General features: G+C 39.3%; 2 protein-coding genes across 2 annotated transcripts in view; one reads left to right on the top strand and one right to left on the bottom strand.

The window, feature by feature from the left end:
* LOC110026108 overlaps window positions 1-2,405 on the top strand; it is a 6,745-nt gene extending 4,340 nt beyond the window's left edge. The window contains exons 2-3 of the mRNA XM_020726904.1: window positions 1,526-1,654; window positions 1,905-2,405. Coding sequence (XP_020582563.1) covers window positions 1,526-1,654; window positions 1,905-1,982 — 207 coding nt within the window. The 3' untranslated portion in view covers window positions 1,983-2,405. The remainder of the gene's footprint in view (window positions 1-1,525; window positions 1,655-1,904) is intronic.
* A 768-nt stretch (window positions 2,406-3,173) lies between these two features.
* LOC110026114 (nuclear pore complex protein NUP160) overlaps window positions 3,174-16,926 on the bottom strand; it is an 83,552-nt gene continuing 69,799 nt past the window's right edge. Inside the window, exons 24-27 of the mRNA XM_020726915.1 lie at window positions 7,839-7,946; window positions 4,315-4,455; window positions 4,063-4,236; window positions 3,174-3,566 (exon numbers count right to left, since the gene is read on the bottom strand). Of these exons, the coding sequence (XP_020582574.1) occupies window positions 3,519-3,566; window positions 4,063-4,236; window positions 4,315-4,455; window positions 7,839-7,946 (471 nt within the window). The 3' untranslated portion in view covers window positions 3,174-3,518. The remainder of the gene's footprint in view (window positions 3,567-4,062; window positions 4,237-4,314; window positions 4,456-7,838; window positions 7,947-16,926) is intronic.

Raw genomic sequence — 16,926 nt, 5'->3', positions numbered from 1 at the left:
ATAATCTATGTTGTGTACTCCTCCACTAATAGGTCTCTCTGTTGTAGATAATGAAATCTTGAAAAAAGATCCTAATGGTAGTGTGGGGATAGTTGTTATCGCTGCAACTTTATCTTCATCTTCTCCCAGGTGTAATATTGCTCCTTCTCCATTTCTCTCCCTCTTCAGGTTCTTCCACCGCAATGAAATGCTCTTCTTCAGCTTGATAGTAGCTGCTTTCACTTTTTTTTGTGATTTGACATCTTGTATTCAAAGATCCTCTTGACGGTCTGCAACCACTCTATGAAATCATCCGAATTGATTCTCCCCTCAAATTCGACAATCCACTTTCACTCCCGAGTCTCTGTATCCTCCAAAAGTCACTTCATCTCTGTATCCTCCAAGAAACACTTCATCTATGTATTATCTAACAAGTACTTCATCTGATGTAGAGTGAGAAAGAAAATTTTTGGGCGGAGATAGAACTGAATATGGGTGGATGTTAGAAACCCCAGGATAAGACTATGGTTACACTAACTCTGATATCAAATAATATCAGAGTTAACCCAAAACAATACAAGGAAAACAAATATTATTATTATAAGAAAATAGATGATTAAGACCAAACACACTTAAAAGAAAAATATAACAACAAACACAAGCAAAACACCACAAAAGTGCATCTCAAGGGTGTTGGAGGTCGACTAGGCGGATTAAAATGGCTGGCAAGTGTGGCGGTAGCAAAAGAATGTTGGTGGCAACAAGGGGAATTCTAAATCCAACTTGAGGTGTAGTCAAAACTGCTCATTGTATTCCTTAAAAATTGCTATGCCAACCTTTCCAATTTTCAAACACTCAGACACAGGTAACATTCAAATTTTTTAAATTTGACGCTGGCCCTTGGTCTGGCTGAATCGGCCAGGGGTTCAACAGGGAAGGAGTCTCGGTCCAGCAGGACGCTGGACTGGCCGACTCCTTCAATGGGACGGGAATTGTAAATTTTCTTTTCATACAAATTAAATACTTAAAAAGTGTAAATTACTAAGAATAAACTTAAAATATCTAAATAAATTACAATAATCTTGATGCACGACTTATATTGCATGATAATCTTTGGTATTCCTTGCTATGCTTGAGATTGTTGGTTTAATAGTTGTCTAAAAAAATGGAGTGCCACTGCCCAACTTGATCCCCAAGAGGCTTACAGTCCTTATCACGCAAGGGTTTGAAGATGGCCAATTGATCTTGATGGGCGACTGCCAATCTTCATGAATACTTATATTTTTTTGGGAAATTTAGATGCATACCACAGAATTCTTTTGTATTTACATATCTAACACTAAAGTTTGATATTTACAGTCATAACAAATTAAGTGTCATAAACTTATGCATGAAAAGATGAATTTCATTTTAATAATGTTAAAGATTTGAAGGTTATGCATGTAAATATGAATGTTTAGGTTTTAGATACGTAAATACATCAGAATTGTGTGGTATGCATGCAAAGGCCCCATTCCTTTATTTGTCTATTGTTATTTTGCCACAGAATGATGGAATTGGGTGCTACCTCTGTAGCGGTAGTGGGTGGTTGATTTGTGATTTCTGCCAAGGACAGAAGACAAATGTGAAGTCCGAGAGTAGCCGTTTCTATCGTCGCTGCCCATATTGTAAAGCTGTAAGTTATATGAAACTAATTGCATGCATTTTTGCAATTTTATTTTATAAACTTAAAAATGTTGTGATAAAAATAGTTTTTCATATTATTGACAACCACTCTAAAAAAATTTATTTTTCCCACAATAATTTCACCATTAACTTTACAGAGAGCTGCAATAAAATCCCAAACGAGCTCTTAGGTGATTCAACATTACCTTTTCTTTTTTTCATGCCATTGAGAAAATCACTAAGCTTTGTAATTATTGCAGGTTGGATTAGTTTTGTGTCCAAAATGCAAAGTTTTCAAGTGCGTTACCTTCCCAGATTTGAGCGATGGTCAGCTATAATTGGAACATATTGTAAATTTTTTTTTTTTTTCATTATTTGTCATCTCCTTATTAACCTTAGTTGAGGTACAGTTGCTCTTTGCTTTGTGTAATTGGTCAGACTTGTTGAATGAGTCTGAATTATTCAAGAGCTTGTCTAAAGTGAATACTGCAACGTCATTATAATTGAATTAAAAGAAGTTTACAAATTTTTTAATGTATTTTTTGCTTGCATGAACTAGCTGTAGTAAATACAGGATGTGGCCGGCAGTAAATTGATCTATCAGAACAATCACGTTCATACGTGCGCAATAAAGAAACCATGGTCAGCTTAGCAGGGTGGACTCTATTTTAGCCCAGATGCCAGTACAAGTGTTCACATTTTGTTTTCATTGATATAGTTATTTTAAATCTTAATCGCCTGAAATTTGTGATCAAAATTGAAAAATATGAAAAATAGATATCGTTCTTAGAAGAACAGCTCCTCTTTCCCCCTCTCTCTATATGAAATACATGGGGCTGTTTTTTCATAGCTTGAAAGAACAATGAATCAGACTGATTTCAGTTGTCTGCATATACCGAACTACAGGGATTTAACAACTCATTGGTACAATAAGGCTAAAATTACAATTATAGAGAGAAAATGTGGCTTAACAATTGCTAGAAACAAATAGAGGTGCCAACAGTAAGAAAGAAGATTTGCCGTGCAGAGCATTCCAACCAATAACATGAACGAGACAATCTCAAGATGAGAAAATGCAGTCTTATTTTATTTCAAGTAAATGGGTGTTTAGAAACTTGGTTTGGATGATCAGGGAAAGTGATTTATTGATTATATGCTTGAATGCATAACACATTGATAATGAGTAATCAATGTACCAAGCTTGAATAAGAATGCAAACGATATTCATAACTGAGCAACTCGCAGATGTGGCAACCAACTAACCAGAAAAATAATAATATTATTCTTAACCTCATAATTTAAGAGGTTTCACAATGCTGAATCAGCCAAGCATTCCTCAAAAGAATGCAAACAATATTCATCCCTCCCTCTTCTGAAACTTATGATCCTAAATTTTAATTTCTTAGGATCAAATTTTATTAGGTTTAAATTGAGAGAAATGCGAACACGCACAATAAACACATTTAAACTCCAAATTATGGCTTGAATTTAAAAAATCTTAGCTTTGGAATTGAGGCTAATTTGCACTCAAATTAGTCTCGATCTTGCCGGAACCGGCCACAAAGTGAAATACAGCTCCTTTGCGCATTCTTTTCTGCTTTTTTTTACTTTGCAAAATTTAGTCTGTATGGATAGGGAACCAATTGAGCATCACTGTAAGACAGACCAATAAAATTTATAACCACAACATAATATTAATTGCCAACAAAAACAGATTTTTAATAGCGAAAAGATAGCTACTAATAAACTCTGGTGCATGGTGATCAGACTCGTGTACTAAAAAATATGAAATAACACAAAATTATTTTACAACAATAATAACTATAAAAAATGACCCTAGACAAATTCACCCCTAGCAGTTTGAGCAAGGGAGATCACGACGCAGCTGCAGAGGCCACAACATCCTCTGAGTCCACCTTTACCTGGAGCAAATATCCACAAATCAATCCTCAAATCAAATAACCAAAGGCTCTAAATGAATCTAAAGTTTTGAGTTGTGACCTGGCTTCAGCTCGTCTCAATAAATGACATGTGGCTCATCAATTCATGAATTAACTTGTTTAAAGACTATTAATATGAAATGCGTTTAAAATATATTCAAAGTTAAGTAAAAAACTATTTAAAATATATAATAATTCTGCTTAATTTAGAATCATTTATCCTAATCGATTCGACTTCATGTAATTGAGATCATACTTGAGTTAGATTTCAACTAATTAGTTAAGCTCGAGCCGTCCAAGGATGGCTTGAACTTGATTGGACTAGTTACAAAAATGACAAATGCCACAACGTTTGTTGAACTGATAGAAGAGCAACCTTGATTTAAAACCCCATTCCTTGGAGTGTCATCAGTCTTCTTCAACATATGAGATCAGCCTGCATACTACAAGGTGGAATGTTGGAAGAAGATATGAATACCTGTTTTAGGTGGTTTAACAAAGCTCCCTGTAGAAGACTTTTAAGCTTATCACACTGCCCGACCATATGACCAGCACTACACAACTCCTGAAGCTGACACCAGAGGCGTTCAATTGCAGCGTAAGGAAACCAGATGGCGGACATCTTCTTCCTTTTGATTGCATCGGCAGCACTCTATCAACATCAATTTGGACCAAAAATATTAACCATTGCTAAATTAAAAAGTTAGCATCAGTCCAAGTGGCTAATTACCAGAGTTGCAAAAGATTCAAGGTACTCAAGCAGTAGATTTGTAGCTTCAGCAAGCCGACCATAATCTATGTACAGTCGGAATAGTGTAGCAGGATCTGGCTGCTGACCTGTCATACCCCAAGAGCTTGCCTTTCGTCCAGCCTAGTATGGGACAATGAGTGAAATAAAACGGTAATCTATAAACCACAATACTAGACTGCAAAGTAAAAGCAAGCATATCAAAAAGGATTATGAGATGAAGAAAAAAAGTGAAAAGATTGCAGTGTGGATTAAAATAAGAAAATAAGTGGAAAAACTGCTCTCTTAATAAGACAACAAAGGATACGCTGATGCAGGGGATGGGGACCTGAATTGGTCAAATGGTTCAATAGGGAGGCTTAACCGGGCCCAACTCTACTTGGGGTTGGGGCAGCCACCCAAGAAAGGGGTCCACGAGTATTCATCATTATAAATAAATTATTTTGTGTTAGTGACGCGGGGCACGGGGGAGGACCGATTGGTCCTCAAGGCAGTTGGGGGGGAAGGGGGCGCTGCAGCCCCCTTCTTGCCCTTCTTCCTTTCCCTCTTCCTCCCCTTTTTCCTTCCTTTCATCCTTTCCATCCTAAGCACTTTCCTATTTTAAATCCTTTCCTAAAATCTGAAATTCTAATTTTATTCTCCTTCCGTATTTCAAAACCTTCTCCTAAAATCTAAAATATCTTTTTATTCTCCTTATTTTAAAAGCCTTTCCTAAAATCTGAAATATCTTTTTATTCTACTTACATATTTTAAAAGCACTTCTCCGCTCGCTGTCCCCCTTTTGAAAGTGCCGACGAGCCTTCTCCACCGCTTCCCCACCTTCCAACCTACTTCCCAGCCACCCAACAAATCTTCCTGCCACCTTTACCTGCTGCCTCCCTCCTCCAGTCCACCTTCCAATCCCTGTCGGCCCCTCTCTCGCATTCGTACTTGTTGTCCCAAGCCTCCGGATGCACCGGGCCAAAATCCACTGCCCTTAAGATACACTTTCGAGGTGTTGGCATGTGTCTTTGTGCTTGTTTTTCGTTTATTTACTGTTTTGAAGAATCGTAACCAATTTCAAATTAAATAATAATATTTGTGTTTCTTTTGTGGATTGGGCTTTCAACTCTGGTATCATTTCTATGGTTTCTAGCATCCGCACCTATCTAATCCACCACAACAATTTTTTTTTTGTTCGTTCTTTCGTTTTTTTTTCTTTTCTTTCTTTGTTCCTTCTTTCTGTCCTTTCACAAATCTCAAAATCGTTAAATATGCCGCAAAGAAGGAATTTGCCCGAGCCTACCCGAGAAGGGACATGGAAAGAATTTCGTCGCCTCCAATAGAGGCCTATGGATATTAAAGAGAAAATCTAGTGGGAAGTTACCCTCGATGGTGATCTAGAAGGTCGAAGGGAAAAATGAGAAAATATGAGGAGAAGCAGAAAACACAGAGTTGCTTCCTCTAGCAAAACCAATATGCAAGTCAAGTTTGTGACAACCAGAAAATATTGCAAGTGTCATAGATTTAAACATGTAGAAGCAGAATGTATAACTAGGGGAGTGATCTATTTTACGGAGTAGAGCATTGTTGAAACCTGGGGTAAGGACGTCATACACTAGAGAGCAGTTCGAACAAGAATTTTTATCTGATGACATCTTCCCCCGTGGAACTCCCATATTCGTGGATGCATCCAATGTCTTTTCTAAGGAACATGCGACTTTTGATGAGATTGTGATTCCCACTCTTCTAGAAGATGGAAAACTTATTGTTGAGACATACAAATTCCACACAGATCAAAAGTGTCATAATTTAAAATTTCAGTGGATGATCTTAGTAACGATCAACTAATAGCATCACAGGCAGTTGCACTTCTAGCCCTCACCCCAATATTCCACATGAAGAGACGAAAAAAAAGGATGAAGCTCTTGTTATTGGAACGAGACAGAAGATGTCAGTTTCTCGAAACTTCAATGGTCAGAGGGAAGACCCAAAAGACAATAAGAATCACCCATTAACAAAACTCTTGCAAACCCTTAAACCAGCTGAGGCCCAACTTTTAATAGATGAGAAGCATATGAAATATTTACTTGTTCAAATTTACCTCGGAAGAACCTACGTCGATGTGTACCTTCAACTTAGATTATACCAAACCAGAACAGCTCGATAGGGGGATATGCTTGAAGGTGGAAAAAGCTCCTCAAAAGCGTTCGGAGTCAGGGTAGCCGTCAGTGAGATCCAGAAACTACCACAGAGAAATAGGATCTTCGACAGATGAAGTCGAAGCTTTTTCAATCTTGGGAGACTGACGCAGGGCTCGGAGGAGGACTGACCGGTAGCCAAGGGAGGGGGGCTGCTACCCCTCTTTCCCCTTATTTCTTCCACCCCCCTCCCCCAAACAAACACTTTCCTTCGTTTCATCCTTTCTTCCCCTTTTCTTTTCTTCCTCACCTTTCCTTTCTCTCCCCTAACCTTTCCTACCTAAGCACTTTTTTTATTTAATCCTTTCCTAAAAACTGAAACTCTACTTTTATTCTCCTTCCTTATTAAAACCCTTTAATAAAATCATCTTCCCCCATGGAATATTTGTGGATACATTCGATGTCTTTCCTCTATGTGATCAAAAGGAACATACGACTTTTGATGAGATTGTGATTCCTACTCTTCTAGAAGATGGAGAACCTATTACCTCTACCTAACCCCTCACATATTCCTCTCCACTGCTCGTTGCCTTTCGACCTACACCCATCCTTTCCTGTTCCAGCCTCCAATTCCTAGCTTCCATATCGGCTACCGCCTCAGGATCCACCAAACATCAAACTTGCCCCCAACACCCCCACACATATTCCTCTCCACTGCTCGCTGCCCTTCAATGTACGCCCATCCTTCCCTGTTCCAACCACTATTTCCCAGCTTCCATAGCCACTAGGGTTGTAACCGAGGGCAGATTGTGCTTCGACTGTATCTTGCTCCAATGTTGTGACCCTCACATATTCCTATCCACTGCTCGTTGCCCTTCAACCTACAGCCATCCTTCCCTGTTCCAGTCTCCATATCGGCTACCGCCTCAGGCTCCACCAACCATCCAACCTACCCCCACCATCCCCACCCCCCTTAATGCTCTCCAACTGTATCGAAACCCCCTCTTCTCTTCCCACCGCCCATTACAACCAACACTTCTACCACTCGCTGATGCCACCACAATCCCCCTCCTACACCCTATTCATGCTGCTGCCACCTATCTGAACTCTCTCACCGCTGTCCCCGGATTATCTTTTCCAGCCCTAGCTGGATATTAGAATTTTGCTCTGTTTTCTGTTCTGAATCGAATCTTGAGTGTAGCCCCATTGTTATTTGAGCAATAAAAAACTGCTTTCATATTGGATTTTGGTTAACTCTGGTATCAAACGCGTAAGCACAAGAAGATGGGTTACTTTGGGGCATGGTGTAAACAAAAGCCTTGTACATTTGTAAAAATCTCCAGGGAAATAACCATACTATTATTTGAAATTTTCAAACGGGATTACCTTGAACATATTCACGAGCCAAAATGGCAGCTCAATCTGAGGATCACCATACAGAAGCGTTTCAGCTACAACAACAGGCAATCTCTGGTGTATCTTCTTATATTTCTCCTGCAGTTCATACATCATCATAGACCATTACCAAATTTTATTTGGGGAGCAGGTGAAAAGGAACCACTAATGGCATTAAACCTTGGTATGAAAATATAGAAGCGCTCAAAACCTGCCTAGGCCTTGCTAGTTAATATGCATATTGACATTAAAGTCACTAAAAGTGTTCAGAAATTTTTGAATCACAATTTCAGAAGTCACAATGAAGTGGGTTGCAGTATTAAGTTTCATATTTGCCCATTCTCAAAGTAAATTTTAATAACTTTATTATTATTGTTATAAGTAAATGTAATATTCTAGTCCATCACCCTATTAATTTAATATTATTATATTACTATATAAATTAAAGAAGCAAAGTTTATATTTATCAAAACTGAAACTTTATTCTCGTTTTTTGAAAGCGATTTTCAATAATGAGAAAATTTCAACTAAGCAAATATTTGAACTTTTGAAAGCAAGATCCAAGCATTTCCCAACACTTGCAGTGAAGCAAACTCCCCCATGTATAGGTATAATTCATGAATCTCACAATCCATATACAAGGAAAACTCGCAACGTAAGGTGAGTATAAATCAACAAATAGCTGTATTTTATGCAGTTTCTCAAAATTGAGCCTAATTTTGAAGTTTACAAAGCAGACACCTAACTAAACGGAAAACAAATACAAATAACATAAAGAAAATTTAGAACACTAGATATGTTAGGATACAAAAACCATGGCTTGCTAAATGTTTCATAAGCATATTTTTAGTTCTTAAGAAATTCCTAATCATCACTTCAAAATACATGTTTTAACTTATGTGTACTTTACCTCCATATCGAAGTGAAAAAAAAACAAAATAGGTGGTGTACTGCATTTAGTACAAACTAGGATATTAAAGGCAGCTAGATATTAAATATGCTGAATGCTTCAAACAAATAGCATAGAACTTAAAGTTAAACGACAATCGATCTTCCAAACCTTTAATAACAAGAAGAATCTTTCAGTCAACTGACAACAGTTTCTGAAATGTTGAAATTCAGAATAATCCAGAATAATATTATTGATATGAAACAGGGGAATAAATAACCCTTATATGAATTCTAGAATAACAAGTAAAATAAAAAAGAAATAGCAGGAAAAGAAAAATATAACACCTATATCTCTAATTAATCAATGCATATTAATTATTTGGAGACAAAGTAAACAACATAAAACATAAAATAAAAAATAAAATAACTCCAATCTAAGGAAATAAATTTAATCCTCATAACTCTAACAGGAATAAATTTTCTAATATAACTTCTAATACTTCCCCTCAAGTTGAAACACGGTTGACAACCATGTTTAACTTGGATTTGAAAAAATCAAACAATAGGGGAGAAAGAATCTTTGAGGTGAACTTTAAGTATTCATCCCGTACTTGATAATCAACCCCAAGTGCATTTAGGGATATTTTTAGTTGACTGCAAATGCCTTCGACTATAGTTTTTACAGTGTTTGTAAATAGACAAAAGACACCTACAGGTAATGCTATAAAGAAGTAGCAACATACAAGAAAAATTGACTCTAGTCAACTGCGGTTGACTTTGATTGTAGTTTATGCATGTTTGTAGGTAGGCGGAAGACTTCTACAGGTAATGTGCAGGGAAGTTTGCAAGGAAGTAGACAACATACAAGAAAGTTGCCGGGAAAAAAATCCTGAGGAAGGCCTACTGCAGGAAAAACCTTGGAGAGCCTGTTAAAGAAAAAAGCTCTTGAGGAGCGATTATTGCGTGCGGAGAGCGCACGCAACTCTGCGTGCGCTCTCCACACGCAATAATTAGACCTAGAGGAGATACTATTGAAAAGTTCTAAAAGGTCTTCTAAAAAAAAAAAAAAAAAACATCGGAGGGTCGATTGCAAGAAGAAAGTTTCAGAGGAAGGCCTACTACATGAAAAAAGTTTCGGATGAGAGTCTACTGCAGAGAAGAACTCCGGAGGAGGGTCTGCTGTAGGGAAAAAAAGGAAGAACACCTAGCAGTGATTTTCATTCCAGATGATCCAAGCCCACACCACCGCAAGCTGAGATGTGGCTCATCTTAACAATAAGCCTGAATTTCTCTATGACAAAGAGTCATTGGAGCTAATGATGGTTACGACACCTTTTCCACTAAGCACGATCAATTTTTGGGCAATAGCATTTGTTCCAAAAGCAAACTTCTCAAACTCAAAATCCCCCATGGGCCCAATTCCAAACAATGGTGTTAGCGTTGTCAAGAGTTGCGTTGAATGTCTCAATGGAATCTGATCCAACGTCAAGGCCCATCCAACCATCAGAGATGGCAGATGTTGGCACAACCTTGCTGTCGACATCAGCTGCAGACTTGTCTGCCACAATAACATCAGAGGGTAACAGGAGTTTCACTCCTTTCAGCTTTGCTTTCTCAATAAGAGCTATTGCCACACCAAATTTATCTTCCTCAACAAGAGATGAACCAATACCAGCTTATACTGAAGGGTGACCACTCAGAAGAGACTACTTTTTCTTCTCTAAAAAAACCTGGATCCCACTGCAGGATGTTCCTTCCTACAAAGCTACTAAGGCAATTTCCAACACAGTGGCTTATTTATCTTACCTGATTAGCTGTTGGTGGGTATATTGCAGAAGTGAATTTAATATCACAATGACTACCCATGAACTTCTAAAAGTGGCACAAAAGAGTCTCGTCATAAACATATTAAACCTCCCTTAGTAGGGGAAACTCAGGAAGTAGCCTATATATTTGAAAAGTTAGATTTTTTTTTATATGGGGTAGCCTGTGTCAGATATCGGCTCCTCAAACTCATGACCATTTTGGACATTCAACACCAGCCATGCTAATGCTCCTATCAAAGCCCGCAAAACAGTAGCTCGAAGCGCTACAAACTCATACTCCGTTTGCACACTCATTACCTCCGACTCACTATGATATAGGAGTTAACCTAAAACATGACTAAAACACACCTAACTTTTATTGATGAAATAGTAAAAGACGAGTACAAGGACGCTTCAGAACCAACAAGAACTAAAAAACAACAAGCACGACCACATAAACAATAAAACAAACATACCAACATTAAAAAAAAAGATAGTGATTGTAGGACATAGGCTTAATAACATATCAGAAATAGCCTTGGACAACGTCGACAACCGACTAAAAAGTTACTCAGGCGGCTGGGGAGTAGTCAGAAGCGGTTGGACGTTCCTCGGAGAGACCTGTGGTTACCTGAGGGTGTTGGGATGTGACTGCGAAGTGGCCTAGGAATATCCTTAAGTACTGATTGCTAGTTGTAATGCCTAGCAGAGGACTGGTTGGTTAATGGAAGTTCTGCGACGGACAGGAGAAGCTATGAAAATGAAAGATAGCGCCAAGGGGAGTTGTGGAAGTGCGGAGGTGGAGGAAGGATGATACCGGAAGGAGGAAAGGAGTGGGGATACACACTACCTTGGCGGGATACAACTGTAGCACCACATCCCCGAAGGATACAGTCCTCGAATAGAGGGAACACTAGGGACAACACCATAAATCAGAAACACAAGGAAAAAAAAAACTGCTTAGACATCAAAAAACAACATGCATAAATAGAGAAGGGAGGGAAGATAACAAAGGCAAGATTTCGAGAAGGAGAGAGTAGAGAAATGGAAACTTCGCAACGGTTAGGAGGAAGATGATGTGAAGGAACGGCTGGGAGGAGGCGCAAGATTATGGCACAGGAGGAGTAGGCAAGCGGCGCATACGATGCGGGATGGAATAGTGCGAGCGAATAAGATGGATCGACATTTTAATTTCGAGGACCAATCCGGTCCAGAATGAATGGCTGGACCGGCATGCTCCAAGTCGCGCCGGCCCGATGCGTTGAAGCACGGGGAGCATTCAACGTCAATCTCCTGGGGTGGAGGAGCTTCGCCATCATCTGTCAAAGCTTGTCGGTCCTCGTAGTATGGGATGAGATCCACGACATTGAATGTCGCTGAAATTTTGAAGACGCTCGGTAGGTCAATTTTGTAGGTGTTGTTGTTTAGCTTTTTTAAATAGCAGAATGGTCCATCAACCCTGAGCTTGAGTTTTCCATGTGCTCCTACAAGAAACTGCTCTTTTTTAAGACAGACCCACACAATGACTCCTTTAAAGGTTACCTTTTTTTCGGATTTTATTGGCTTGTGCTTGATATTTTTAGTATTTTTGAGAAATTGCTTCCCCAACTTCCTTGTGAAATTGCTGGATTTGGCAAGCACGTTTTGTAGTATCCTCGCTAATATCTGTTAAGAGTATAAGTTAAACCAATTCAAGGGGTATGATTGGGTGCGGCTGTACATAATTTTCAATGTCATGTGTCCTGTGGTTTAACTTGTTGATCTATTGTAGGCTAATTCGGCTTGAGCAAGAACGAGATCCCATTATTTAATGTTTCTCCCAACGAAGCATCTAAGAAGATTTCCAAGGCTCCTATTAAAAACTACTTCAGTATGCACATGCGTCTGAGGATGTGTTGTAGAACTAAATTTGAGTTTAGAACCTAATTTGCTCTAGAGGGTTCCCCAGAAGTGGCTCAAGAATTGAACGTCCCGATCGGAAGTAATGGCCTTAGGGATGCTGTGGAGTCGAACTATTTTGCATAAGTAAAATCGGCAAAATGTGAGGCATCTAACATCCGCTGGCAGACAACAAAACGAACCATCTTAGAAAAACAATCAACTACGATCATGATAGAATCCTTATTCCTTTGTGTGTGAGGCAGTCCTAAGAAAAAGTCCATACTAACATCGACCTAAGGCGCTTCTGAGACTGGTAAAGGTGTGTATAATCCAGTATTTTGGCTGCATATTTTGGCGATATGACAAATCTTGCATTGTCGAACATGCCGCTACACATCTCGTGTTAGTCAGGTCCAAAAAAAGTTCTCTCACAAGCGTGAGGGTTTATCTCTGCTAAAATGTCCGGCTAATCCGCTACTGTAGTTCTTTTAAATGATAGTTTCGCATAGAGAACATCAAGGAATGCACAATTTGGTGTGGCAGAACAAGTAGCAGTCCGTTTGGTAGAATTGCCCATGAGGTTTCGCCCAACACTATACTCAGATAGGTCTTTTATAACTTCATTGCCTACGACGTGCGACTACAAGATATGATTATAAGGTGACGATGGCTCAGAGCATCTGCGACGCGGTTCTGGTTGTCGGATTTGTGCTTGAGTACGAAACGGAATTACTCTAAAAATTCTACTCAGGTAGCATGACGCCCTTTGAGTTTATTTTGAAGGATTAGAAATTTGAGAGCTTCATGATCCATGAAGAGGGTGAACTCCATGGTGAGTAGGTAACGACTCTTGTGTTCTAGAGCTTGAACAATAGAATAAATTCTTTGTCGCATGTGGTATATTTTTATCGATCTAATTTAGTTTTTAGCTAAAATAGGCTATGGCGTGACCACCTTGACTTAGTATAGCGTCGATGTCGACACCGAAGGCATCACACTCAACCCCGAATGGTTGGTTGAAATCTGGTAGGGCAAGAACAGGGGCTTGAGTGACATTTTCCTTCAAGATTTCAAAGCTAGTCTGGGCTATGATCAACCATGTGAATTCTTTTCGTTTTAACAATTATGTGAGGGGGCGGTGATAATGATGAAGTTATGAACAAATTGTCGGTAGGAGGCTAGCCCTAAAAATCATCAAAGCTCGGTAAAAGATCACAATGCTATCCAGATTAAGATTGCTTCAATTTTTGTTGGGTCCCTTTATATCCCTATGCTAGACACAATGTAACACAAAAAATAGATTTTGACTTTGAGGAAGTGACACGTCTTGGGATGGGCGTACAATTGCTCGGATCATAAGATTTCGAATACCGCCAGTAAGTGTTGTAAGCGGTCTTCCTCGGAAACTATAAACCAAGGCATCATCAAAGTATACCACCACGAATTTTCCAATACGAAAGACTTGATTCATTAGAAGCATGAAGTTGATGGGCGCGTTGGACAAGCAAAAAGGCATGACTGTCCATTCATAAAGATCGTTTTGTGTTTTGAAGGCGGTTTTCCACTCGTCTCTCTGTCCCATACTGATCTGGTGGTAACCACTTCGTAGGTTAACTTTTGAGAAGATGGTGTCGTACAACTGATTTAAAATATCGTCGAGTATATTGAAGCCATATTTGATTGTAATTTTGTTTATAACACGATTGTCAATTCACATCTGTTATGAGCTATCTTTCTTGGGTATGAAGAGGGCGGGGACAACACATGAGCCAGTGCTTTCACATATCAATCCTCTCTTAACAAGATCCTGCACCTAACGTTGGAGTTCCATGTACTTTGCGGGTCATAATCGGTAGGTCCATTTTCGACCGCTTACAACCAATCGATTAATTCGTCGAAATCTATGCTTCCGTTAAATTCCGATAGGTCCATTTTTAGGTTGAAATCTCGATGGGTGTCGAACCTGGGTTCATCTCTAAGCCTCCTGTGATAGTGAACGACAAAGCAACGTGGGCGATATTAGTCATTGTTGATATCATCGTGGTGAAATGGATTTAGGTCGTCTTCGTGGTCTCCTGTTTGACTCTCGATGTCACAGTCAAGAATAACATCGCCTTGAGTGTTGTCGTCCATCTCAGCCAATCATTGTTGTAAGCAACGAATCTCTCGTTGAATTTATTCCCTAGTCAGGTCTGACACAAATCGGCGTGGTGGCATGATTGTAAGTGTTTTGGGAAAGAGACGATACGATGAAAAGAGGAGAATACAATAAGAGAAAGAAAAAAAGTGAAGAGGGAAATGAAATGAGGGAAAGAAAGAAAAATTTTGGTTGATTAGATAAGACCAGATGCTAGTAAACCATATGCTAAGAATAGTGTTGGACTAACTCTGATACCAAATGATATCGGAGTTAACCCAAACGACTAAATTTTATTGATGAAATTGCAAAAGACAAGTACAATGATGCTTTCTAACCAGCAAGGACTCAAAAACGACAAACATGAATACATGGACAATAAAAAAAACACACAACCAGTAAAACAAGATAATGATAGCAGGAAATAGGCTTAAAAACAGATAAAAAACAGCCTTGGACATTGTCGATGGGCGACTGAAAAGTCACTGAGGCAGCAGGGGAGTAGTCAATAACGGTTGGACGTTCATCGGGGAGACCTACAATGATCGGAGGGGTGCTGGGATGTGACTGCGAAGTGGTCTAGGAAGATACTGAAGTACCGGCTGCTAGCTGTAAGGGGCACATAAGGGAGGGCGGCGCCTAGAAGAGGACTGCTTGGTAATTGGAAGTGTTGCGGCGGACAAGAGACACTGCGGGAATGAAAGGCAGCGCCTGAGGTAGTTGCGGAATTGCGGAGGTGGAGGGAGGATGATACTGGAAGGAGGAACAAAGTAGCGATATAAAACACCTTGGCGGGATACAACCGTAGCACCACACCGCCAAAGGATACAACCCTCAAACATAGGGAACAACATAAACCAGTTGAAATTAGAATCACAAGGAAAAAAAATATTGCTTAAACATCAGAAAAAACATGCATAAATATAGAGAGGGAAAATAGCAAATGCACGATCTCGAGAAGGAAAGAGGTGAGAAATGGAAGGTTCACAACAGCTAGGAGGAGGCTTAGGGTGCACATTCGAGCAGGAAGGAGGGGGAGTAGGGCGACCGCATAAGATGGATGAGCATATTAATGTCAAGTACTGGTTCGATCCTTTGTAAATGGCTGGATTGGCTTGCTCCAAGTCACGTCGACCCAATGCACTGAAAAAAGGGGAGCGTACCACGCCACACTACCTTCTAGAATGCTACTTGGTTCAACTGGAATCACCGACATCTCTTCCTCATCGGCTGAAAGTTAAGAATCCTCTCTAAAATCTTCTTCTTCTCCTGGATCACTATTTATTTCATCAATTGCTCCCTAATCCGTAAAAACGATCATTCTTCTGGTTGTGCAAACTGATTCAGTATGGCCAAATCCATGATACTTGAAACATTTCTTATTTGGGATGGATTTGAGAATGTGGATTAGTTCCACTTATTCTCCACTCTTAGTAATGCCTCTTCGGATGAGGTTGGCTTGGATGTTCCCCTAAGTGTATTGTTGTTGTAAGATCTTGGAGTTGAATTTTCTCTATAAGATGTGGTCATTAGGTAATGTTGTCTCTCAACTTTTGAAGATAGAGTCTACATCCTTTTCCTAATGAACTAGTAGGTATTGGCACTGCATTTCCACTTTTGAAGTTAAGGACTACACATCTTATTCTTAATGAACTGGTAGGTACTATGATGCATCTCACGGTGATCTTATTTTTTCACTCATGTTGGGCGCTGGTGCTTCAAATTTTACCATAAAAATAATGCACTCTTCTTCAACTTGCTAGAGACTAATTTCACAATTCCGTTTGGTGGTACGTCCTGGTACTCAAAGAAAAAATTAAAAGTTTGAATCCACTGATGAACTCGTTTGAATCTAAGCGACCGTAAAAATGTGACAAAACCATCATTATTTCAAAATCTTGGCTTCTCAGATAATTCAAGTCAAAATTTCAAGGTAGAAGTTCTTCATCATAGAAATCTCTAACAGGCAGTTCACATCTGTATCATCTAATAAGTACTTCATCTCTATATCATCTAGCAAACACTTCGTCTCTCAAACTCCTCTAAAATTGTATCCCAAAACGTTGTGACATGTTTACTTCTCCACTATAATCATCCCTACAGGAGGGATTTAGGTATTCCTAATGTTGTCTTCTTCATACCTCATTACCACACTCGTCGGTGACATCTCGCTGAGTCCTTTCCTCAATTTCATCGATCCACAGTAGCACTCGCCGGAGTTTTCGATTTATCTCTTCTATGGCAAACTCCTGATCAAATTCTGACAATGGCCGCCTCATTGGTATGATTCAATTTAAGTGTAGATAGGGGTGGAATGGGTGTAAGGAGGGAAAGAAATTTTATTTTTCATGGGGGGATTTGGGTT

The sequence above is a fragment of the Phalaenopsis equestris genome, unplaced genomic scaffold (assembly GCF_001263595.1).
Source record: "Phalaenopsis equestris unplaced genomic scaffold, ASM126359v1 Scaffold000352, whole genome shotgun sequence".
NCBI classification, from domain to species: Eukaryota; Viridiplantae; Streptophyta; class Magnoliopsida; order Asparagales; family Orchidaceae; genus Phalaenopsis; species Phalaenopsis equestris.
This window is presented reverse-complemented; position numbering and strand designations above follow the sequence as displayed.